Below are 26,672 nucleotides of genomic sequence, written 5' to 3' on the forward strand. Positions count from 1 at the left end.
GTCCTCAAAACCCTTGTTTCAGCCCCATGACCCAGGGCTCCAGCTGGCGAGCGAGGAAGATGAAGACGAGGAGTACGTCAGTGAGGGCAGTCTGCCGGCTGCACTTCAGATGTTTACGGCCCCCTGCAAAGATGCCCAGACCATTACTGGTAATGCTGCTTTCATATGTTATGAAAGAGCGTAAACAAACCTTACAAGTCCATTTAGCACACCAACGGCAGTACTTTATGATTTATACATAATTCATCTTTCAAAACAGCTCTTTGAAAGCCATTACCAAGTTACTAGAGTTGTACACCAAGTAAGTAGACTATAGTAATGTCAGACCTTATTTCAAAATGGTTTTAAAATCAAGTTACAGTAAACAATCCAGACTGTGGACTCTGTTGTTGATAAGAGGGAAGCTTAAACTCGGGAAAATCTGTGACCAATTTTGTAATGTCACATCCTGTCAGTAAAAAGCCTTGGGGGGCCTCAGCACTATATATAAGCTAGCGTGTGAACAAGAGAAAAGCTCCCAGAGGAGTTTTTCTGTCAGTGTATCCAACCATCGCATCTTCACTCTATCTGTCACTCCCCAAAAAAGCACAGAGATACGTTTGATCTCATTTGACATATTTCAGTTTTATAGTAGCCTCACCCGCTTTTTGTTTACAGTCTGGGCCCGCTTGTCAAGCCCAGAATTTCTACACTTCATTTTAAAGGAAACTGGAAAGTAGAAACTTCTGTACTGCAGTGGATCCATTACACTCAGTGATCAACCTTTCCTCGTGCAATCATTTGATAAACTCATCTTACCTTGATGGTAAAACACTGCTGACACAGTTTAACTTCAGCCCTTTCTCATGAAGAGCAAATACAGAGGAGGGAGGAGACTGAAGACTGTCTTTATCTGCTGGACGGCCTTGCACAGGCTAACACGTTAGGTCAGCAGGGATTAAATCCTGCTCTCTTTCTTGCACATAGAAACAGGAAAAGGCCCTCCCTGTATGAGCTCAGTTCCTGGTATTATTTGAAAAGCAGTGTCCGTTCTGTGCTTAGCAACAGCCACAAAGAGCATCATTAGGAAACCTGGGTTTGCTCACCTGAAGCACTGACATTTATTGCTCTACTTCACTTCATTTATCTTTGTAGTGTTGAAAAGTGTTCAGTTTTTCTAATGTCATTCAGAGCTGTAGGATTACACATCTGACGGAATTCCTTTCACAATTGTGAGGTAAAAGTCTGCAATTACAAAAGCAACTGATTCCAATGTCTCATTCTTTGTGTGTCTGGAACAAGATACAACAGGCAAAATGGTCACGACAAATACTGGTACCAAGTCTTTAGAGCTGTTTAAGACCAAGCTGCTGCTACATGTGTGTGTGTTGTGTGCGTGGGTGTACACTTATGTCTGGGTGCCCTTTTTAAAAGCTTCCTGCACTCCTTCAATCAAAGTTAGAAGACCTCTATTGTTTTAGGAACCTGGATAGTTTCTGAAAGTCTAAAAATTGTATAGGAACTCATTTCATGTGTTTACATAAGAGATTAAGGAGGCTAAACCAGTTTTTTTTTTTTTTTTGCCCTTACATGTTTAGAATTATCCCAAAAAAATGAAATGAAATGAAACAAAAGAATGTAAACATTGTCCTGCTCTAATGGGAAGATACACGCCTTTCCATGAAGCCTGACGTAATGGTTCAAAGAATTGGAGTTAGTGGTGAATGAACCCTTCTTGCATGTTGGGAGATTATGCTTGGACAAGCAGGTTTTGGAGAGAGGCTAAAACATCACATTACTGGCTGATGTGCTGCTTTTAGAGTAGCCTTGTAAAACCTTATTGGCACTTTATGCTCCACATATCATGTTAGCATGTAAGCATTAACTGGTTGACTTACATTCAAACTTTGTAATTCAAGATCTTCCCTTTATTCCTCTTTAATGTTTAAGCTGTTGAACAATAACTGCATTATATGATTTTAGCTTGATAATGGAGAAATGGCAGTATTAATGTTAAGCATCCCAATGTATTAACTCAGTTTTGTAACATGTTGGAAATGGATTTATTGTTTGTAACCCTTGTGCTATCCTAGGCACTTTAACATTGGGAGTTGGGTCACCTAGGCCCCACTAGACAGTGCCCTGAACCTTTTTTCTTCAATGATTTGTGATCTTCACTGGTGTCCATGATTACATGAAATCTTTCCACCTTTATCCACCTTTGTCATGGTAGGGAGAACACGTCAATGTAAGGGTGGGGTCATCTAAGATAGCACTAAGGACAGGGCTTCCAAAGAGGGTCAGTGCTGCCATCTACTGGGAGAATAAGGTTTACAGCACTACATGTTTAAACCAAATTTGTCTCTTTACTAAAAAAAAAAAACATATCTCATTCTGTCCGTTGCTCTTTTTTGACTTAAGCGATCCCAAAGTTTTAAACTAAACAAACTAAAAGTCTGTTGAGCGCCTGTTGCCGTGCAACAATTTACTGGTTGTATTGGAATTTCTCTGTGGTTACCAGTCATCTGCCATTGAAGGAGTCAAGCAACAGTGGCATTATGGGATGGACTGTTGAAGAGAGAGGAGTTTGCCTACACAAAGAGAGAAAGAAGGGGGGCAGGGAACCTGAGTGAGACACAGATGAAGTCATGTAGGACACGTCTACTTCCTGGCTGTGATTTAGTTCAAGCTAACAAAAGCATTCATTGTGCTGTAATAGTTCAAGTAGAAAAGCACCTAGATAATTGGTAATTCTTGGTTTGTTTGTGGTAATTATTGGTTGAATTTGGCTCAGATTAATAGGAAATTTAGTAACTACTAATTCCAAACTGATTACTGTAGCTAAAAGTGTGCTTTTAAAACTATGACCTCACAGGAAGGCGAATATAGTCCGGTGCTATTTTGTGCCAATATGTGGTATTTGTGGAGTTTTTTCAGGCTGTGTTTTGTTCAGAGAATTCCTCTGACCTGGTCCAGTGCAAAAAAAAACCCAAAACATTTGAAGTGCTTTCATGACACACTTCCCTCTCCTACACACTTGATGTGTATGTTTTCTACAAAGGAAGTGACTGCAAGAGCTGAAGGAGCAAAAACAATGCATTGACATGGACTGTGTCAAGCTTGTCATTATGTGCGGTTTGCAGAGGATCAGAATGACAGGAGTGTCCATCCATGGGTGTGTGTGTGTGTGTGTGTGGTTAACTTAGCTGAGCGTCCCTCTGAGTTTGTTGGTTGTCAGAGGGACAGAGAGCAACAGAGTAAATAAGGGGCGGTCCAGTTAAATACCGTCATTGGCATGTTAGGCATGGCCCACCAGTTTGGCTCGGGTCTCTTTCTCCCCTACACTGCTCCCTATCTCTCTGTTCCTCCTTTCCTTTTTGCCCCTCACACAGTACCCCCTCCCACCCTTCCTGTTTCTCACCCTCTCCACTCTCTTCTGTTTTCCTCTTTCTTTTTTGTGATCTCTCCGATACCAGTGGAAAATGTGATTGGAGGGCAGGATTTTTGGGGATTGTTGGGCTCCAGGCACCATGAGTGAGTAGACCGAGCAGAGAGTACAACGGCACTCTCAGTTGTTTGTCTTTTTGCCCCGTATTGACCCCGTATTGACTTGTTTCCTGCTTAGGCTTGCATTGACAAAGTAACTGTAGGGACGACAACTTGTAGCAATTTTGATAAGTCAGAACATACACATCAACACATTGCATCTTCAAGTTTGGGGGGTTAAGTGTTCTGATCTCTGCATACATGGGAACATGCTACATGCTGTGGTCAAACAGGAGGCAGCCATGTTGAACTTCAGTGGAGCAGAAATCTCATTGTGTTACTTTAGCTGTCAGACACAGACTCCAGTTGTCTGGTAGAGACCAGGCCTCATGCTTTTACTGTCCATCTTCTTCATTCAGCTAGAGCTAAAACTGATGTTGAAAATCTCTGTATGGCTAAACTTGTAAAAGGTCAGGATGACTTTTCCTATGCTGGTAACTCTTAAATGTGTCTTTGTGTTGTTGCTTCTCTTTGCTGCTGCATTGCTCAGGCTGCGGCCGTGCTCCTCTTGCCTTTGAACTTGAACTTCTCTGCTCTTGTGAATTATGGCCTCTCCCATGTGTCAGTGCGTCCTTGCTACTTGTTTCCATTATGTCACCTGACGATCTATATTTACATTTGAAAATTGGCCTGGAACTTGAGGTTGTGACATTCACATGTCACTAAAAGCCATTTGAAAATCTCAAATAGGACCTATGTTTGTTTTTACATTTATTAAAAGTCAAATTGATTTCTTATCAAGTTGGTTTTGTGGGAGGTTAATCATTCAGAGTCACATGCTCTCAGGAACTTGTGAACGTTTGTTGCACTATTTATAACCTCATCTTGAAGCTCAGACGTGCTTTCAAGCACAGAATCCAGAGTTAAAGTCAATGAAGTCAAACCTCACTTGTTGTTTTCCTCCAACAATTTAATGTATTTTTATCAGCAAAGGCTTCAATGCAAGAATGCTTCCTATTAACGATAGTTTCATCTTTTGTTCATTTTAAACCTTATTTTCCATGTAATAAAAGAATCATAGCCAAACAAAAACGAGATCAATTGAACTTTAATTAAATCACTTATAAGCAATACTTTTAACTTTAAGTAAAACAGCTTGGTCTGATATTTTTTCTCTTTTCGTAGCATTTTGAGACAACCTTAGTTGTGAACTGGCACTTTAACAAATAAACCAAACTGAAGGGTGTGCATTTCAAAAGAGTTTTTCTAAAGTTTTGTGATTTACAAAAGAAACTCAATGGGATAAATGTGCTGTAGAATGTGCTGCCATTCTGTGTTTTGTACAATCCCAAAATACAACCTTCACTGTTTAGGCTACATTTAGATAAGTATATCTATACTGAGGTGACACGAAAGGGGTTAAACCCTATTTATGCTTTTTTATATATTAAATCTCTTTTCTTGACATGACGGTTGTCAGAAGTCAGCACTTCTGAAACTTAGCTGGCTGTGCTTGCTGAATGATTCACCAGCTGCTGTGGGTGAGAGCAGCATGTGTTTTTCCCTTTCTCAGCACAATCCGTCACTCAGACTGACAAACTGTAAGAGACGGTATTGTCAGGAAGTCACAGACAGACAGACGTGCAGACAGAGGAGCCTCGGAGCAAAAAGACAAAGGATGTTTTTTTTAGAGTATGTTAATTCTCACGTCCATGCTGATTCTGTCAATCCATCATCTTCTATCTGCGTTTGTGTACCAATAAAAAACACTAAAACTTTGAATATTGTGATGTAAAGGACTCCTGATAAAGATGAGTTGTGATAAAATGTGAAAAGCACATTGTTGAGATCTGAGGTTAAGGGCAATACTTCTGCAAAAGCTAATATGTGTGATCGTTGGGTATTTTTCTAAATGCTGCAACTATTTAGGAATCCTTCATGTTACATCTCGGTGTATTTTATGTTTTTAAATGTCAAACTAGTGAACACATGTCATATAGATAATCCAGAATATGTGTAGTTTTGTTCTAGGGTTTAATTCTTTCCTTGCTTTTTATTTTAATTTTAACAACCCCAGTCTGGCTTAAGAACCATCAAAGAGCTGGAAATTCTACTATGTAAATGAAAATAAAATATGTAGTTTCTAGTACTTTGAATCTTTTGAATTGTGTGCAAAATTATTATTTTTTCTATTACCACTAGGATTTTACTTTAGGTTTTGGTATCATATGTGGAATTACATCTATAACAAACAAAAAAACAAACACCAGCGAGTTTTCAACTCCATTTTTAAAGCTCTAAATGTGTTTCCTTAATGGACCACCAGAGGGCCTCATAAACTTGTGGTTTCAATGAATGCCTCACTGGATTTACATTTTTCACCCTCAACATGGTTTTAAGGAATTCTTCTTTAATGCGAGTAATTTCAGCACTCTGAAAAATGTCTGATCGTGATTAATGAGCATATTTTACAATACGGCAAACTTATGTAGAGGAGAAATTCGTGTTCATGTTAGACGTCTGTTTTCTTTTTTATATTTGTGAAGAAATGAGAGTGAGTCTTCATTGAGCTAAATCTGATAAATAATCCATACATGCATTTAAGATTAAGGAAATATCTAGCAGAATATAATATTATGTCATCTTGGCTTCAGTTTAAGAGTGCAGTGTGATCATAAAATAACTACAACTGTCTGATGACATGAAGCACACAACAAAGTAGGGATGTGATTTAAAAAAAACACTGTTCACCATTAATAAACTTCAAATCAGCTGCCTGAAAATTCACCACAGTTTGCAGATACTTGTATGTATGTATGTTTACCATGAAAGCACAGTACTGATTCTCCCTGTCTCCTCGTGCAGATGTGTGTAACAGCACTGACTTGCCGGAGCTCGAGATTATCAGCTTATTGGAGGAGCAGCTGCCAGTCTACAAGCTGAGGGCCGATACCATCTTTGGTTATGATCAGGATGACTGGCTGCACACGCCACTGGTGGACCCCGACTCGGCCCTTGACCTGACCACTGAGCAGATCGATGAGACCCTAAAATACTTCTGTAAGTGCCCTTCTTTACATCATAAACAATGAATGATAAATATTGAGCAAAACTTCCAGGAAATCCTCACCGGAGTGTTACTAAGAGGGATCGGTTCTGTTCTGACCTTTTAACCTGAGACAGAAATGACCATCAGTCTGTCTGTATCAGTTCAACTGCTGGACATTGTTGCTAAAGCTGTGTCTCTATCTTGGCCTGATTATGTTGTGTTTTCCCCTGCAGCCTGCGGTTTGGAAGCAGGTCTCTGTTGTTTCTTATCAGACATGCCCTGTGGTTGCCACCTATTTCAGCTCTAAATCAGACACTCCCATTTTGCACGCAACTGGAAAAGTAAACAATCTCCGGCTCACAAAAACACGTGCCAGCGTCGCACATGACACGCTCAGACTTCCATCTTTTTTTTTCTTTATTAATTATTAAACCTTAATTCATGTCTGCATGAATAGTGACTAAGAGTAAAAAATGTTTCTAAAAATACACAGAAACCAGCTTCAATAATCGTTATAAGAAATCTTTAAACTAGAAAAAAAAAAAACAGCAAAAGCGTCATGATTGCTTTTTATCCTTTTACTCACTGCAATCTCTAACTGCTTACCCACTTGTATTCCTCCTCACCAGCACCATGTTGCTTGTCGTTGTTACCTCAGACAGATGGCCCGGGTGTCAGCACCCTTAGGGGCCGTGATATGTGAGCAAAGCTCGGTCACGTCCCGTCTTCTCTTGGCTGGAAGGCTCTGATTTTCTTCTGCACGGCACGGTATGGAAAAGCCAGCCGCGTCCCACCATGTGGTTGCCGAGGTGACCTGCTGCTTAAGAGGGGCGTGTCTGATGAGATGATGACATGCAGGCAGCAGTGATGACAAAACACCCACATGTCTCCATGAGTTATTTTGGAAAATATTTGTGTCAATGCTGGACATGTCAGATAAAAAAAACTGTGAATTTAGATAGTTATTTTGTAAGGGAGATTTGCTATAAGCATAAGTACTTACAAAGAAAAACTCTTCTTCCAGATTCCTTGAATCTATTGATTGATTGATTTCCTTTTGTTTTTCAAACACAAAATAAAAATGTTAAATAAACAAGACAAAGTAAAAAAATGCTCAAAAAAGGATTGAATAGAAGAAAAATTGTATTAATTCTAGGCCCGCACAATAAATAAATCGCAAATTTATTGTTATCGCAAAACGCCTTCAATACACCTTCAATCTTACAATAATTTATGCATACATTTTCACACACCAACCATATAATCATTATTCACAAAAGTAAAAAAGATTTAAAGAAAAAAAGCCTCAAGTTATCAAAACAATGTCACAAATATCTTTATATTAATATCTTTCCAATTACAAATTTCATTGACTTGTTATCACTGAGATGTTTAGCGTAATCAATAATTATGAAACTCTAGTGAATCTATGAAAGCAGGAGGTGATAGGAGTGATCTACTTGTTCTAGGATCTGCATTCAGCTTTCAGACCCAGTAATGCTCAGTTTAAACTCGCTACCATTGTAATTATGCTGCTCGCTCGTTAGTGTACCTTGAACTGTTAACTGTTTTGGGTGAGCTTTCAAAGCCTGTCAAGCCAAAGGTTTTAATATAGAGCAGGTTTTGGTAACACTTGAAGGGGACTGCTCCTTATTTTGGCATTTTGATGATGCTCCAAACGAGTTTTGTTAACGGATTCCAAGACTCCTCGGTGAGGAAAAGAAATCCTTGATGACTCGTCGTTGTTGTTCATTTCCGTCCATGTCATCTCTTCCAACACCACACTGCTATTATACTGACTCCCTCTACATGCTGAGAGGCCTTGGAGTCTGAGCCTGTTACTATAGCAACCATAGAGAAGGACAAAGTAGAGGAGAGGAGGGGGAAATGCTTTAAAATAAAAAAAAATGTGGGCGGGAGCATGAAAGCACTGCTTCTGTCTTTCATTGGCTTAAGACTCTCTCTAAGCCCGCCCCTCCCTGGATGTCATCATCAGCATCGTTTCTGCTGCAAACCCCGTGACTGCTGCTGCCTGCTCTGTCTCGGTGTTCATTGAGTCACTGTGGTGTTCCCTGCGTGGAGCCTGATGAGAAAGAATGTTGTAACAGCGAAGAACAAGGTCATTATTTGACCCCAACAAGACGACATCAGCTCAAGGAGAATGAAACCATGAGAGGAAAACAAATCGATGAGCAGCTGCAATAGGATTTGGACATGAGATGACAGAGCCTGATGCCTTTTTTTAAGCTTAGTAATGATGAAGAGGGAATACGAGGAGATGGAGCACATGGACAAACTCACAGATTCAGAACTTTGCTGACCTGGTAAGGAATTTTTGATAAAGAAGAAAGACAAACGTCACAGGCTGACAGTGGTGTTGCATCAGTAAAGCCACCAGCAGCGGGGTAATACCCCTGGAGGACACCTGTAATTATTTTTGAACAGAAACAACTTGTGATGAGACCGAAGAAAACTCCTGTTAACCTCTCGTCCCTCCTAGTATAACAAAACTCGTCAGTAAAAGACGACTGTACAAAACCTTGGAATTGTTTTGAGGACACCATCTCTGATCAGAATGTTGGCTGGAATGTTGGCACTCTCAGCGATGTGAAGCATTAATATGCTGGGACATCAGCACATCCGTGTGGCAGAACAGTAAGGATGAAGAGGCGAGGCCAAAGCAGAGGCCAGAGGTTTGTCAAGGCTGACTACTATGAGCTGGACTGGTACTATGAAGAGTGTACTGATGGTAAGAACCCGCTACAACATGCTTTCAGGCAGAGGCTTAATGTTCTTATGGAGTCAAAAGCTCTATGTTCACCTGGATTTCAGGATAAAAAAACCCACAAATCTTGGAAAAATGTGGTTATTAAGAAGTCAAGGAAATGCAAAGCTCCTTATATAATCGACTCTGATGCAGTGAAACTATTTATGTAACGTGCCACAGTCTACAGCAGCAGCTAATGCTGGTATTTGCAGTAAGTTAAACTCATGCAGGTCATGGTTCTGCTGAATGATGCTTCCCAGGGGGCAATAGTAAGGGGTCATGTGACAGGAACAGGGTAAACACAGTAGTAAGGATCATCACAGAAAACATCTCTGTGTTTCTTTTTCATTTTTACGCAGCCTGGTCTCTTATTTCCTTTTATGTAGCAGTGTGTAGGGCAATCATGCGCTTTGTATTATAACACAATTTTCTTTATGTGTAGCAAATGTTTTTAATTGAACTCCATGAATACACTTGCAAGAATATAGTTTTTGCTTTAAAAGACTAGTGGATTGTACAAATGGGATAATTTCATGTTGGCGCTGTTTAGTCTGAATATCTGAAGCCCAAGCTGGACTCTAGTATTTGATTTTGGTACTTTTTAAGCACAAATATTGTCCAATAAGAGATAATGTTCTTAATAAATCTCGTTATTGTGTGAAGGCAGAAATAGCAAGCAGCTCAATTTCTTCAAAGAAATGACAAGAGGCAGGCAAACGGAAGTAGGCTAGAGTATATTTAGCTCAATGCTTTGCATGAGATCTCAGCGACCTCTGTCGACACTGCCTTGCAGCAGACTTATTTACACTTTCAGAACCCATCAAACAAATTGGTCAAATGAACAAAGTGCAGCCAGGACAAAGTTTCAACTGAGGCTGAAAGTGATCATCCAATAGGAATGTGAGGGCTGCTTTTGTGGAACAAATGTTTGTTTTCCAGTCTGTACAGTTGACAACATTTAGGATTTAGCTATCTGTGCTTAGCAACCTATCAAAGACTGAAATAGTCCTGGATTTTTGACCTAAAGCCAAACTTTATCTCTTGCAGGAGTTTGTATGCAGCTCAGTCAGCAAGGGGGGTAAATATGTGTTCCTGCTTTTGTTTCCGTAATGATTAAGCTACAGTTTAAATCTTAAGGAACACGAGTGGCTTGTAATTCAGATACATCTCTTTGCAGGTTAATTATTAAAACCGTTAATAGAGTGTGAAGAAAAGTGAGATTCCTAACAGAAAGGATAGATAAAACAGAAAGTGATGTGGTGGAAAAGCAAGAGCAGTTTGTTTGTTTTTGATGGGACATGCAGTTGATAAAAGAATAAACGTCACAGGAACACTGCTTGGTGTTTGTCCAAACTCTTGTTGGCTCTGCTTAGAACCATTGAACTGAATCCCTTTTCTTGATAATGACAAAAGCGATAACACTGGAGCAGAGACTGATGAGCAGAACATTCCTTCTCTTCTTTGTGTCTTTGTGGTCCTGCACTTTGGAAAGACTGGGTCTCACTGAGGTTAGTAGGTACAGGTAATAAAATAGTAGTTTTTATTTATTTATAGGCTTATAAGCTATATGATAGGCTTTTTTAGTTTGCCTCTTAGGATATAGTTGGATTTAGAAAACTGATTCACATTTGATCTGGATGAGGAAATGAGAACTCCATCCAGATAGTTAATTATTAGAAACCATTTTAATAAGTACAGTTTGTTTTCAACCCAACTTCAGCTGAGCCTACCTTGGACAGAAGGTATAAATTTAAGTCATTAAAAACCCACTCCATTGAAGACATATATAATGAAAATTAAGCTTAAAATTGCGTTTAAAAATGCATTTCAAAAAAGAGTGTATTTGTTCCATAGAAAATATGCTGCTTTGCTCGATTCCGATGCAATCCACTTGTAAACGACTAGATCCATGTACGTCTTTTTTCTTTCTCGTCTTAGGTGGCATTTGGCTCAAAACTGTACGGCTGGATAGCTCCGAATATTTCCTGCTATTTTCTTGCACCACTCATGTTAGGTTGGGGGTGAGAGGGGCTGTTAGATAGCGGAAGAGCTTGTAAACAGAGAGCTCTCAGTAACGGGGAGCAAAGGGGAAACAGGGTTACTCTACGCCGACAGTCCCGAACACAACTCTGAGGAAAATTTCGAATGAATCACGTCCTAGAAATTGACACAGGTTTTTGAATTTGGCTTAAAATGGCATCATCATAATTAAAAGACCACTGGGAACATAAAATATGACCAGAGCGAGCCTTTAAGATGCAAAAAGAAAATCCTCCAGATTAAATATTGTTATATTTAAACTACAAATATTACGTCATGTTAAACAGTATGTTTATACATTTGTATTTGTTTTAATAGTTAATTGGTTACCTTGGTTCGTCAGATGAATATGAACTAGCAGTTTCAAGTAAGTGTTGATTAGTTTCTGTGTGACTCAGTAGTGAAGAAATGATTGTATTTAGACATTGTGTAATTGTTGCTTTCCTTATCTAAGCATTTTTTCAAAGCACAGGACTTTGTGTTTTCCTGTAGCAGGTCTCTAGGGCTAGAGACGCTCAAAGTTGTGTCAGCAAAAGAGAATGTGATTGAAGTACAGCATTCATTTGTTTGCCTAAAACGTTTTGGTAACAGAGGAGGATTAGCATGGGGGAGAATCCTGACAATGACCTCCTGAGTGAGCACTTAGAATGGGCGGAGACACCCGCTGTCATAGAAAGACAACCGGAAAAACCAGGCTGGTGGGCAGTCAGTGACCAGTTGGAATGTAACAGACATACTTGGACACAAAAGAGGAAGGGTTTGTCCCAAACTAGATTCTTTTTAACAGGAATATTTTATTTGTTTTGCGAAAGAATGCAGGGGAAAAAAACTACAACTGTCATTCAAAACTTTTCGTCAGCAGCTTTTTCACCAAACTGACATGGCTGCATGTAAAACATTCACCTGAGAGTCTGTGTTTGGCCACACCCTGAAAGCAGGTGTTTGCTTTTGTGTGTGTTGTTGGGCCCCGCCCTCAGGTGGTTATCTGAAGCTGAGCAGGACTGTACCAAGTTGCTGTCACTTGAGAGGGGTTTGAAGAGGTTTTCTTTACTTGAAAAAGAAGTCACAGCATTGAGCTCTTTTGTGCTCTGTTAATGTCAGCCTGAACTCGCAGCATTTAAGACAAAACAAGGTCTGAGTGAAACATGTGAGGATTACAAGGCTAAAGATATAATAAACATTTAAATCCCCACATCTGCTGTGTTAAATCTGTTTTACCCTTGATTCTTAATCTCATAGAGTAGGCCGGCTCTGTAAATGCGTGCCAGTCTACCCTAAGTCTGTGGTATTGTAGAAAAGGCCATTCAATTAGGAGTCAGAAAGGGGGAGGAGTCGAGCTGTTTGACCCGCCACAGGTGGCGAATGATCCTGATCCTACACACCTACAGCTGACTCTGCTGGTCGCAGGATTTGTCAGTCATTTGCAACAGAGGCGAGAAGGACATATACACTTTCAGGAAGAGACTGAACGGTATCCTCTTTGGAATAGAACAAACATCCAATCCATTGTGTGTTTTCCCACAATTAGTGAACTTTGCAGCGTTTCCTACGTTACACCTGTCCTAATATTGGGGCAGGAACCATGGCTTTGCTCCTGCGGGCTTTGGGCTTTACCGGTTAGCCGTGGTGCCACAGGAGAGGATGGCACTGCTCATGTCTGGATGTGAAGGTGAGCTTGAATTGTCGAAGCAGCCCGACCAAGATGAGGAATACGTTTGTCTGCCTCTCCATGAAAGCACAAGGCAAGACGAGGAAGAGCTTGTATTTCTACCAAGTCATGAGGGCTACAAACAAGAGAAAGAAATGGATGAAGAGCAAGAAGTTTTATGTGAAGGTAGTTGTTGTTGTTTTTTTTAATCTAAGGGCTGTTAGTGTTGTTTTTGCTGGATTGTGTATTGCTGATCAACCTTATTTTGTTTTGAAGTCCTCTCAGTCGTAGTTCTCCTGATCTGAACTTCATCTTAGCCTTTCTGTCGAGTATTCACTACCTTGTCGGTTTTGCGTTGTTTTTGTTGCTACAGACCCTCATGTCATAATTATTATCTTTAGTTGTTGGTTTTCATTGGCTTAATTCTTTTCATTTTACAAAAGACACTAAAAAATCCTCCTGACCTCAGCTGTTATTAAGTGGTTAAAAATCCTAATAACTGAAACTTTTACAAATGTTTTCTGTTTAATGGGGAAACACATTTTCCAGCAAGTTAAGCTAATTTAATTTTTAACATATTAACAGTTTCTTAAACAATTGTGTGCTTTCTTTTATCCTGAATGTTTAGAGGTGAATGGTGTCACTAAAGTTTAGACCTGACTTTAGAATGTTTTGGCTGTTAAGGAGCCTGAAAGGAAAAAATAAACAGGACATGGAGTTTCTGCATCGCCATGGTGACCTCTTACCCATTCCTGCTGCTTTGTTTGTTAGTAAGTTGTAGTCAAGGTTATAAATCATCCAGGCCCTTATACAGCACATTTATAACAACTTCTCTTAACGTCTTTTAATGTTTTCAGATTCTAAAAATCCAAATTACAGTTCAGATTCTGGATTTTTCTAGCAATATTTTTGAACTACACACTTGGAGAGGGTAGGAGGCAGCGACTGTAATGTAACCCACGTTTTGTGTTGCAGCAAATGCTAAATGAAGGTCACTGTACTCTGCAATAATTTTTATAGCATTTTATCTGATCTGGAAAAAAAGAGTGTTACGCCATACTTTGATTGAGTTCTGAGTTCATTTAAGTGTTTCTATTTAAAAAAACGAGTGTAAATAGTTTTGGGAGGTAAATATACAAACACACACACACATATAGTTGGGCATTTATACAAAAGCTTGTTTAAAAAAACTGACTCAATCAATTTTGAATGGATCTATAGTTAGCAGATGCACTCTCAGATCAATGATAGCACCACGTTTCAGTGAAATCCATGCTTAATAAGAAACATTATTAGGGAAAAATATGCCTAAAAGGCTCTTAGCCAGCAGACTTTATCTCTGCTCTCACCAGCTAAACACTGTCCATCTTTGTGAGGATAAGTAAATATTTCATTTGCATCGCTTGACTCTCTTTGCATTTTTCTAGTTGTCAGTATTCTGTATGTTCCTCGCATTTAAATTTTAGTTAAAGATAGACTGCTGAAAGGAATCAAATTGTCGCTTCAGAAGATAAAAACTTCTCATTCCTCTTCTCCTCTATCCGGTATTTTTTTTACCACCACCATCTTACCTTTAAATATCAGTCACCATGAAGCTTTAAATGTACATGGAAAAAGAAAAAAGAAAAAATATAATAAAAGTCTGAAAAAAATCAAGTACAATTTTCAAAATCAGCTTTAAACGTTTTGAATTTGCCAAACATTAAATAATTGTGTTGGAAAATGGAGAAGAGTTGACATTAATACACAAGAGCTTAAGTGTATCTTTTGTTTTTATTTTTATTTCATTATTTAAATATCTTTGTATCAGCTACATAGATAAAAAACAGTTTTTTTTTAAAAAAAGCTTAAAACTCCGTCGTATGAAGCAGTTCACCATAAAACTTTTTATTTATAAACTTTATTTATAAACCAGAACAAGCACAAACACAGATGTCCTACAGCTTTGATGTATGCTTAAAATATCATTTTTTTACATTTTACATGTTTGTGCCCTCAGGGGATCCACCCATAGATCATCCAGCCATAAAAATGTATAGAGTTGTGGGCTGGGGGGGGCAGTGCAATGGTGTCTTGTGTTGCACTGTGATGAATCGAGGGACTCTGAATAGACATCTTGACCAAAAGGAGGGATTAAGTTCATGTTTTTTATCAGTAATGATGGGTGCAGTTCAGCACGGTTATGTGGTGAGTGTTGGAACAGAATTGCATAATGAGCTGATCGAAATGCCGTTGACTCAGTATTGTGTACTTCACACCCATTTTTGTCGGAGAAAAAATGATGACAATGGGTTTCCTAATCAGGTCTAGCATCAATAGCTTCATTAACCCAAAATCATCCAAGTATCACTCCCATGATCCTCTACAGCAACCATTTAATTCAACTTTTACATTACTGGTAGGAGTGGAATTATGTGAATATAAAACTATGCAGGGAAATATGCATCAAATTACTGCGAAGATGCGGGAATCTTTTCAAATATCATTAATAATAGCCTAATGGCTACACTCAAGTAAAAGAGAAATTGCAACGCTTCATGTTCAGCATACAAAGGTGATGTTTCTGTTAGCTTTGCCTAACCAATTTTTATATTTATTTACGTTGATTTTATGTTAAGTTCAATACCAACAAATGTTGTCAGTCTATTGTACCTTCATTCTTAGTTGTTAAAATCTTGATAATTATTTCTCCACTATTTTAGACGTTTTGTAATAAATAGAAATTAATTTTCCCTTTTGGCACTACTGGTTCGAGCCAAAAGCTTAATCATAAATTAAAAATTTTTAGTTTTTTTATTTCTTTATTTGTATCTTTACTGCCCTAACATTTCATTGTGAATATTTTTTTTAAGTACCGGTAGTTGTTGTCTTGACTGAGTTTAGTAGCATTGTTTCTCTGTCTCCTTGCAGTGTTGTGTGCGGACAGAGTGGGCCAGATGACAAAGACGTACAGTGACATCGATGCTGTCACTCGACTGCTGGAAGAGGTACGAACGCAAAGAGCAAAGTGTAGCCGACCAAAAAAGGACTTTAAAGCACTTTGTAGGTTTATGAGGCACCTGACGTCTGCTGGCTTCCAGAGTTCAAAAGAGGTTGATAGGACATCATAAAACCCGTTCTCAGCAGCTGATATTCAAATGTTCCCGTGACGGCTAAATGCAAAGCTAGTGGTGCGGAGTGTCTGCAAACAGAACCGGGTTACTGTCAGATGAACCTTCAACCTTAGCTATTTTCAAAACACAGCAGTCAGAGATGGCCTTACAGTCAACGAACGTCTGGCATTGCTGAAAAAATGTTTTCTCTGTAGCTGCAGTGGTATGTTGCATAATATGTAAATGTCCCAAGCTACCCAGTCTCTGTTGAACTAAGGACCCGCCCACAGCTCACCCGTTGTGGCCGTTGTAGCTGTGATCGTCTCTGGGGACTGGTTGCCGGCCGGCTTTGCAGACTTGTACCACAACACTGGCCCCTGAACCAGACAGAGATCGAGTGTGAGGCATGCAGAAGTAAACGTGGTCTCCTACTTTATCGTGTGACACATGCCGGGACACTGACAAAAAATAGTTTTTATGGAGCCAGAAACTGCTACCAACCAACCAACCTCTGCTGTTCTAAGATGGCATGACACAACGGGTCCCTATACCTTTATACTAGAAGGGTCTCCAACCCTGCATCTCTTCTTTCACTTTTATTAGAAACTTCATTGACAACAGGAGGTGAAAAAGACTTACAATACAAGTCTCCATTATTCATTCACTCCTCATTCATACTTGGTGATGGTAAGCTACTGATGTAGCCACAGCTGCCCTGGGGCAGACTGACAGGGGCGTCGGTGCCAGTACGTGCTTACAGCCCCTCTGACCATCACCGGGGCATTCATACCCATACACACACCAGTGGAGCCACACTGGAGGCAGGGAGTGTAAAGTGTCTTACCCAAGGACACAGCCACAAAGTATCTTCTGTTTTTATGTACAAACGTTAGATTGAAAATTTCCATGCTACAAGACCATTTTATGTAGTCTATTTTTTTTCATGAAACATATCCAGCTAAAAATAACTGCAGCTGCTGTGTCATCTTACGTCTGAATTCTATATGAAGCTAAGCATCTTCTTTGCAGAAAGAGCGTGACTTGGAGTTAGCAGCTCGTATCGGACAGTCCTTGTTAAAGAAGAACAAAGCGCTCAGTGAAAGGAATGACCTGCTGGAGGAGCAAGTAGAGCACATACGAGAGGAGGTTTGTGAAAAAGTATCACATTTGTATTTCTATCATTATTTTACTTAAACTTTTTTTTTAAGAAAAAGGCCAAGAATAAAAAAGACAAAGGAAGATGGAAAAATATTGTGTAAACTCAGTGCTATGGGATCAACAGCATATGAAGACAGTGAATGTCAGTGATACTGCTTTAGAAGTGTACCAACAGGAATACACTTTAGGGGACAGCAGTAGTTATGGCAATATTAGTGTTTTATGATGATGGCATTTTAGTCATACAGTCTTAAAATACATCCCAGGTATCTCAGCTGCGTCATGACCTCTCCATGAAAGATGAGCTGCTGCAGTTTTACACCAACGCTGCAGAGGAAAGTGAGGGGGAGTCCAGCACCTCCACGCCGTAAGTCCACTGTTACTCACTGCCTTTTCCCACAATGCTCGTCTGCAGACTGTTTCTCCATCAAAGAGCAGACTGGGCTGTAATGCAGCAGAATTGCAATCAACACATACATAAAGGCTGCCAGTTTTGATCTTTATTTAAAATAAAGCTGGACTCTTATGGGTGTGTTTACAGTGTGTGTCCAAGTGAACCTTATGTGTCCGCTCCAGCTGTTTTCCCCCTGGACTCCTTACAGAAGAAACTCAAAGATTTAGAGGAAGAAAACAAATCTCTCCGATCAGTGGTACAAACGCACACACATTTCTTCTTGACAGATTGGAATCTTTAATCAAAATAAAGATATTTGCTTTAGAGATGTGATGAATACTTGTATACATCACACCTAAGATTTCATTTTTTTTTAACCCTTAATTTAAAAAGTGTTTCAAAGTTCTTTAGTAGTGGCAGGTTTAAAGGTTGGTTGTCTTAGTCTAATCTTTGACGTGCTATTTTCCGTCTCATCATGCTAACAGCAATGCCTTGCTTTTCCAGGCAACCCACCTGGAGACTGAAACCATCTCCTACGAGGAGAAAGAGCAGCAACTTGTCAATGATTGTGTCAAAGAGCTACGTGAGTGTTAGCTTTAGAAAAACCCTTTTTTCAAATGTTTTTGTAGATGCTTGCTGCTCATTCAGTCCGGATACCCTTTTTAGAATTGCTTTGCTTTGGTCTCATCATCAGGAGGGGCCAACTTGCAGATTTCTTCTCTGGCTGAAGAGCTGGCAAGAAAGTCGGATGACGCCTCGCGGCAGCAGGAGGAGATCACACATCTGCTCTCTCAGATTGTAGACCTGCAGAAGAAGGCCAAGCTTGTATGACCATTTTAAATGATTTTCAGGATGAATTACTTCAAATTTGTTTTTTTGTGACAGTCCCGTTTTGTGTAAACAGTATGCTGTGGAAAACGAAGAACTCACACAACACTTGGGTGCTGCCAAAGATGCTCAGAGACAGCTCACTGCTGAGGTAAAGACACTTCTACAGTCAGTATAATTCAAATCTGGCAAAGTCTTAAAACTCTGTCTTTGTGTAGCTGCGTGAGTTGCAGGACAAGTATGCAGAGTGTATGGAGATGCTCCATGAAGCTCAGGAGGAGCTGAAGAACCTGAGGAATAAAAGTTTACCCCTCAGCAATCCCAGGCGTTTCCATTCTCTGGGCTTGTTCCCAATGGTCAGTCAAAGAGCTTTTAGTCGCACACAGCTTCGTGTCTTACAGAACTTTTTTCTCATAAGAAAGCCGTGTACCTTAAATCTTTAAGGCTGTGCCATAAAATCAGTAGATGTATTTCTTTTCTTTTCAGGACTCTCTGGCAGCAGAAATTGAAGGAACCATGAGGAAAGAGCTACAGATGGACGATCCAGACGTAGAAGAGCAGAGGTAAATTCAAAAGTTAACATGGGTAACAACCCCGTCATAGTCCCTTCTTTATCAAAACTCTCCTCTCACTCCAGACTGCATCCAAAGCGAGTCTTCCAAACGGTGAAGAACCTCAACCTGATGCGTCAGCAGCGATCCTCTGCAGCTCCTTCACCCCTCAACATCCCCGGCTCCAATCAGACCTCCTGCTTCACCTCGGGCCGCTCCAGCAGGGTTGGCACACCGTTCTCCGCCTCCATGTTTGGGAGTGAGACGGGCAGCGGGATCATCCTGGACAACAGGACGAGCAGCGTGTCAGACAGTCCTGATGGGTATGTGCCCTTCTCACTGTTAAACATTGAAATGTTTTATTACATCTCTTAAGACGTTTTTATACTTTAATGTACCTTTCGTTGTTTGGTTAAAGGCGTAAAAGTTTTTTGTTCTTTCTTGTTTGCAAAGAAATATTTCCAATATTTCTATTCTAATATCCTGACCCAGTATTTTATCATGAACCTCCTATTTCGGCATTTTCAGGTCAGAGGACTCCAACAAGCGCCCCCCTGGTACGCCCGGGACCCCAGGCGGCAGAGACTTGGAGGCCGCTCTTCGTCGCCTGTCCCTCCGTCGGGACAACTACCTCTCAGAAAAACGCTTCTTTGAGGAGGAGAGAGACAGGAAACTGGCTTATCTGGCAAAGGATGAGGAAAAGGAAAGCGGGGAGGGAAGTGGAGGCCCAGGAACCCCAACAGAGAGTCTGTTGTCGCTGTGCTCACATCCCTCCATGAGTAACATGTGGTCAGGATTCTCATTCACCTCAAGGTCCTACCTCCCGGAGAAGCTGCAGATCGTAAAGCCGCTAGAAGGTGAATATCTGTTGGAGAGTCACAAGCTCACTGATTCTTCGAGTGAGGAAAAAGAGAAACAAAATCCCAGTTTACAGACATTTTTGGTGGGTGAAAATGAGATTCTGATCAAAAGCCACCAACTAAACCAGAAGCTCAGACAACAGTCCAACTGTGAGGTTGTGGACGTGTCCCAGAGTCACATTAATCAGACCCAGACTCAGACCCTGCAGCACCAGACACAATATTTTGTTTTTCACAGCTACAGCAGTTCCAAACTGTTTCAGAGTGCTTCTCTGGATACAGAGAAGCTACAGAGAAGCTCACGTTCGATGGAGCTTTTGAGGTCGCCCAGTTCACAGCCTCCAGCTGGAGCTCCACAGGCTTTTGCTGAAGGTCTGCTGGAGGTGCTGGAGCAGCGGGAGGATGCTCTAAATCTGCAGCACTCCTTTTATTTTAGACATACTCAGCCACGCTGCTGGCTTGAAATCTAAAACACTAATTATCCTGCTGTCTGGTTTGTTATTCTTGATAGTTATATTAAAACAATGAATTATAAATAAAAGCAAACATTTATATTCAGATTAAAAGAATAGAAAAATAACTTTTTGATTTTATATTTTATTTCACAACCCAATTACAACAAAGCTATGTTTGTGTTTTTTGCAGTTCCTAGATTTGTATGAATTTCTTTTGCCTGTAATTTGATATTTATTAAACTGTTTTCTGTAAAAGCAAAAATCTGAAAGCAGGTTTTCTCTCTGTGTAGGTTTTAAAATACAAAGTTATGTTAAAATATAAATATTCTGCATGCTCTTGAAATGTGTTTTCCATCTCTAATGGCACCACCTAGTGTCCATAGTGGGTTTTACAACAACTTTATGTCTTTATCACTTTTATATATTTGTCCACGTGCCCCTAAACCTTTCTGCTCCATTCATCTTCATATAATACTCATGACGTTTTGTACATCATTTTATGCAGCTTTCAAAACTCAACAGTAAAATGGTTCAGAATAGGAAAAACATTTGTGCCAAATGACTGTATTGACTGTCCAACTCATCACTTTACTCATTTCAGCTTTTGTTCATTTCTGTTTTTTCTGTCCTTTTTCTGTTTAATATATCTTTAATAAAACTTCTTTCATTTCTCACCTTTCTTTTCTCTCATTTCTTCACGTTTGTCTTTAGTTATTAAATTGAAATATTTAAATTAGTATGTTTGGAAAAAACTGTTGATTTAAAAAAAAAGACCTTATTTATTTTGTCCATAACCTCCATGTTGTGTGAAAATACCTTTCCTGGGCAAAAACACATTTCATTAATAACATGGAGAAGAAGTGTTGTAATATTATTTATTAGAGTTTAAACATTTGAAGTTTCCAGTTTCTTTTTATTTGATTTGAGTGACGAAAGCAGCTGAGTCAGCTTAACACGAGGATCTTTTTCCTTCTTTCAGGTTCTGCTACTCTGCATGCATGGCAGCAGCTGGCCCAGCCCCACATGGGGGCTCTGCTGGACCACCGGCCCGGTGTGGTCACAAAGGGCTTCCGTAACTTACCCCAGGATCAGGAGCAGGAAGACGGCTGGCAGCTGGACCAGCCAGAGGAGGACGAAGAGCCATGTGACACGCCCCCCTGCCTGCCAGGGGAGAGCCCCGCCCCCTTTGGTCTGCCTCAGTCTACCTCGACTCCGTCTGTCTGCTGCCACAAATTTGCTGACATTGACGAAAACCTTCAGTCGAACGGACTGGGTGTAATCTTAGAAACGGCTGAAGGGAAGGACGGACGTGTCGGAAGCATGCCCCCTCCCCACTCTTCCTCTCCACTCCCTCCTCCCTGCGAGAGCAGCAGGGAAAAGGAGTTCCAGGCCCTGCAGCAGAGCCCTGTGGACCACATGCCTGGTGAGGGAGCCTTTTAGCTGCAGCCACAGAACTGCAGACATCTGAGTATTTGTATCGGGGAGAATGGCAAGAAATTCAAGAGGAAGGGTTGAGGGGGGTGCGATGAAGGCTAACCGGACCTCTGACTAAAAATTAACGTGACCTTCCATCCTGCATGACCTCTCTCACATCCACCGTGAGCACGCCCACCCCTCCCAGGAGCAGTCATTGTGCATGCAGTCGGCCAGCTCCATCATGACAGAGTACTTTTTAATTTATCTTATCCTTTCTTTCGCTGCAGCTCTTTGCTTTCCTCTCTGCAAGTCACACTCCCGTCATCTTCAGCAGCGCTCTTCCCCTTCATACAAGTTTTGCTCTGGAGCATCTCGCTGACCTCAACTACAGCAGAAATAACCTGGCCGTGTCCGGCTCACATACACACAAGGGTTCAGTCAGGAGCTGTCAGTGCAGCCGTCCAAATCACATGAACGGCTGCTATATATTGGCGCCGACTTGGTGCATGTGATGTGGGGGGGGGGTCACCTTTGTGCACCCACATTGCTGCGACTCAGTTCAAAAAGACACGGCACAGCCTTCCTCCCTGCTGAGGCGATTACGTCAGATTTACTTTATGATTTTGATTTTTTGTCAAATGCTTTCTGCAGAAATTCACATTTGAAATGAAATGGATTCTTGTTCATAGTAATAACTTACCTGTCTCATAGAAATTGTAGTAATCTTTTATGGTGCTTCTGCTTGGGATGTGAAACATGGTGTAGGCTTTATTTTCCCCGCTTTAATATCTGCAATATTTTTTCTTGTGGCGGCTTTTATCGGCACATTTTGATTCAGGCACTGACGGCCTCATCTTTCTCTTTTCTTCTCCTCCTTTTGATTCTCTCTTCCAGTTTATTTCCCAGGGAAGTGCATGTCCCACACCAGCTCCACCTACACTTTCACCACCTGCAGGATCCTCCACCCCTCTGATCAGCTGACCTCTGTTTCACCAAGGTAACACCACATCTTCAAAATGCTGAATTCTTTGTTTTTATTCAGCTTAATTGTAGATAAATGAACCAAAATTACCTTCAAGTGCAAAAATTCACCTGAACTTACTCTAGTTGCTTATTATTTGTTGCCCTTTTTTTTTCTTCAATGATTTTTTGAGGTTGCTTGTTTATCTTCCGGTTCTGCTCTGTGATTGGCTTCGCAGGTCATTTGATGAGGAAGACGAGCTGGAGTTGTATCATATGGTTGTTATAGCCGCAGTAGAACAGACCCACTGATCACACACCTTCAGGTGTGCAGATGGGTGAGAGACTGCATGCTGATGCATCTCAGTCAGGTTTGGGTTTGTGTAAAGCCACAGTTCAGCCTCTAACCGCGTTCATAACCCACAGACTGGCTGACGTTTTGAAGATCTTTGTGGTGTTTTGGAGCCAAAATGCATCCAATAGCATCCCTGTTGTTGCACACAACTGTTGGCTTTTAGAAGACTCACAAGCCATGTCATTTAATGTAGAGTCACATTTCATCAGAGCCGTTTTCTTAAGTCGAATTGAAAAGATGTAAACATTCACTCAAAAGCTTTTGATGTTAGCCGTGGCTGCTGCTAACTGCTGTTTGTAATGCTAATTCCTCACATCACTGGATTATTGGACTATTTTTGTGATAAGGACAATTAAGATCAAAATTGCATTTCTGAGTATTTTGTCCAAATCATTGTGAATCAGACAATAAAAATGAGTTTGAAGCTGTGAGGTAGAAAATACGCTGGAGGGGCCAAAAGCTCCCGACTCCACTCCATTCTGATGCATCCGCTTGCAGACAAATTGATCTGCGTGCGTTTTTTTTCTTCCTCGTCTGAGCTGGAGCATTAATATTGCTCGCCGTTTTTGTTGCACCAGCAATGTAAACAGAGAGCTCTCAGTCCCACCCACAACTCAGAGGTGAATTTCAAAGACCACTGGGAACGCTTTTGCAATAGATCCAACGATGATCAGAGTGAGTAAAGAAATAAAACAAGAATTTTTAAATAGATTAGCAGAGGCTTCCATTTGTCATTGTGAGTCACAGCCTTTGGGCTTTCTTGATTTATATATTGATTTACTTAATTGAGAAATCAGGAAAGCTGTCCTTTACGTGTCAGTTTTAGTCTTTATTTGCATTTCCTCAATAATTGTTTTTGTCTCTTTTTTCCTGCCTCCTCCATCTTTGTCTTCTCTCTTCAGCTCAGCTGTATCCACGGGTCAGAACAGTGCCGGCTTTGGAACACCCACCCACGCATCCTCTCCTTTAGCCTCCACACCCTCCTACACCCCCTGTTGCACCCCACGGCGTCTCTCACTTTCGCTCTCTCACGCCGAGTCCTCCACCAACCTCAGGGACTCCACCAAGACGACCAGCACCTCCCTGGGCTTGGTGCACCTCCTGCTGGAGCATGGAATTTCTGCCTCTGTGTATAACCCGTGCAGCTGGGACAGAGGGTTGGGGGCTCGAGGGGCTTTAATGATGAGAGTGGGGCAGGAGCAGAGATGCATCGCCAGACCAGCAGAGAGTGAAGTCAAACAGTCGCTGAAACGACCAGATCTGCTCCTGCTCCAGCCTCACACCCCGCCCACCTCACCTGACTCCAAATCCTGCTCCTCCACCTCGACGGCTCCAGCGTTTCAGTTCAGCCCCTCCACTGAAGACCCGCCGTACTATGATGCCTTCCTCGCCTCCAAACCGGCCCGCACAATTCTGAGAGAAGTTCTGGGAGAGATGGAGCGAGATAAACAGATGGACGACGACAGCCAAGCAGAGGTGACCAACCTCGGACTTGTGGACAAACTCAAACAGTTTCGCACGCTTTCTCCCTTCTCCGCCTCGGCCTCATCTGGGAGTGCTCTGTTAGCGTCCTTTGGCTCCGGCGGGGTGGGAAATGCTGCTTTAGGCGGCGGCCTTCCGGGTTTGAACGCAGGACTGAGGCGGAACAGGAGCTATCCTGCTTTAGTGGGGGCCAGCATGGCCATGAAAGACCCCGGCGGCCCTCCGTGCACAGACATTCTCATACCACACGCACCCCACGCAGGCAAAACCCGAACAACTGACAAGGACATGCACACACCCGAGGCTCTGGATGGACGGGAGACGGTCACACAACACACAGCGGTTCCTAAACACACACGGGCGACACTCGAATGAAATAACAGAGGCTGCTTAGACCACAATTCCACATATGTTTGAATATCGCACACATACATTTAGCATTTTCCATTCAAACTGAGCAGCTGTTGAAGCTGCACCAAACCACAGGACTGCAAACGGAGCGTTGACTAAAACCAGTCCTGACTGAAGCTGTTACTGTTCTTCTCACACACCATCAGCCAGACTGATGATCATCAAGTATGTGGCCTTTCTCTCTCTCTTTTTATTATATGATGTATATGCAATAGAACTGACATAAGGTGTAAGAATGAAAAAAACAAAAACTCTCCCAAACCATGAAAAGTTTTGACTTATAGACCTTTTATTCATGCTGACATAAGTATGTGTTTTTTGTCAGTCATCTTTTAATATGGGGAGGTGTTTGACTCCAGCACTGTGTTTATTGTTCCTCAATAAGATCAATAATCAGAAATGAACTCAGCATTGTTGTTACTGCGTCTGTAGGAGGTCATATAGGTGCCATGATGAAATTATAGGTTTGTTGCGTCACAGCTGCTCTGTCTGAGCTGGGATTATTTATTTGTTCATAACTTTCATCCAAACCATTGTTGTATTTTAATATTGTATAAATTGATCTTTTTTTTAATTTAAATAGTATTAATAGCCTTAGAAATGACTCCATCACTCACCCAGCAGTTTCTGCTTTCAAACCGAATCCATATAGGGGCTTTTAATTTGCCCTGATGCTGTGACCGAATGTACTTCTGTGCCTAAAGACCAACACGTCTCATCTCCTCGCAGATGCAGCGTGTGTTGCATTTGTTGATCGTTTTAATTTGCCTTTCATTTTTCTGTAAATTCGACTCAATGCAGTTGTGTGCATCCTAAGGCGCCCGCACTTTCCCATGAGACATCTCCATGTGGTTATTGTTCTTGTCCTGACGGGTCTTAGGCCTCACAGGTCTTCAGTGTTTCCCGATGGATCAGAGGAGAGCAGGTCCAGTTAGACAAACAGAACACTGTGACCGCAGAGCTGCAGGGAATCCACAACTTCTCCGTTTTCTCTCTTGATTATGTTCTGCTGTTCTCATAAAGTCCTTACAGTCTGGTTAAAAAAAAAAGATGGAAGTTGAATACGAATGTAGAGGAGTTTGATCTGGGGCTTTCTTACACTGAAATATGATCTATCAATGCCAAAGTTACAATGGAAGAATTTTGCAAGTAATTTTTTTATAATTTATAACCATAAAACATTTCAAGAATGACCTATAATTTCCAAAAATTCAACAGCTTAGCAGAGCTGTGTTGCCAACCCTGAAAGATGTTCTGTCAGTGTCATAGACTGAGTTAAAATGACTGATGAATAACTGAAACGTACACTTCTGCAGCCTGAAATCCATTTTTGAAGTAACTGACTAAATGTTATGGCTATAGCACAGTGTGTAGAAGAAAATAAAAATAGCAGTATTGGAACTAAAAACAGTTTGACTGAAGCAACAAGAGTGAAGATAAGTGTGTATATGTGTGAAGATTTCCTTTGTGTATTTGAATGTAATTTATTCTAGTTTTCATGCTGTAAGGCCATGTATCTGCACAGTATGCTGGTTTAACCTAAGTTGACCTCATGAAGGGAGGTTTTATTGCATTGTAAATTTATGCAACAAACATGCTAACTTTATAAAAAAAAAAAGTTTATTAAAAACAATATCATTGTGTTGTTTGTGTAGGATAATGGTGGAATGAAGCTGATCAGAGTCCGAGTTCTATTTTACAGAACTGGTTGCACTATTAATAAAGGGATAAATGCATCAAA

At 40.9% G+C, this 26,672-nt stretch overlaps 1 protein-coding gene and 1 long non-coding RNA gene across 11 annotated transcripts; both read left to right on the forward strand.

Annotated features, from left to right (window-relative positions):
• Positions 1–15: 15 nt before the first annotated feature.
• trak1a (trafficking protein, kinesin binding 1a) lies at positions 16–26,672 on the forward strand. 10 transcript variants are annotated; one of them, XM_020710063.3, is made up of 17 exons: positions 16–149; positions 6,331–6,525; positions 15,880–15,956; positions 17,091–17,207; positions 17,486–17,586; positions 17,761–17,869; positions 18,118–18,196; positions 18,308–18,438; positions 18,518–18,592; positions 18,660–18,797; positions 18,928–19,004; positions 19,079–19,315; positions 19,521–19,849; positions 21,287–21,730; positions 22,618–22,720; positions 22,923–23,021; positions 23,941–26,672. In XM_020710063.3, the coding sequence occupies exons 1-16, from the start codon at positions 110–112 to the stop codon at positions 22,993–22,995; spliced, it is 2,325 nt and encodes a 774-aa protein (XP_020565722.1). In that variant the 5' UTR covers positions 16–109; the 3' UTR covers positions 22,996–23,021; positions 23,941–26,672. The 10 variants fall into 10 exon arrangements, with proteins under 10 accessions (XP_020565722.1, XP_020565723.1, XP_011483373.1 ...); XM_020710064.3 differs by having other exon boundaries at positions 22,923–23,009; XM_078933114.1 differs by lacking the exon at positions 16–149 and adding an exon at positions 3,294–3,513.
• LOC144984495 (uncharacterized) lies at positions 20,205–20,569 on the forward strand. The gene is made up of 2 exons (XR_013648240.1): positions 20,205–20,345; positions 20,395–20,569. It is a non-coding gene; the product is annotated as an uncharacterized LOC144984495 (long non-coding RNA).

This window comes from Oryzias latipes, chromosome 16, assembly GCF_053564925.1.
Source record: "Oryzias latipes strain Hd-rR chromosome 16, Olatipes_Hd-rR_3.1".
Taxonomy (NCBI): Eukaryota; Metazoa; Chordata; class Actinopteri; order Beloniformes; family Adrianichthyidae; genus Oryzias; species Oryzias latipes.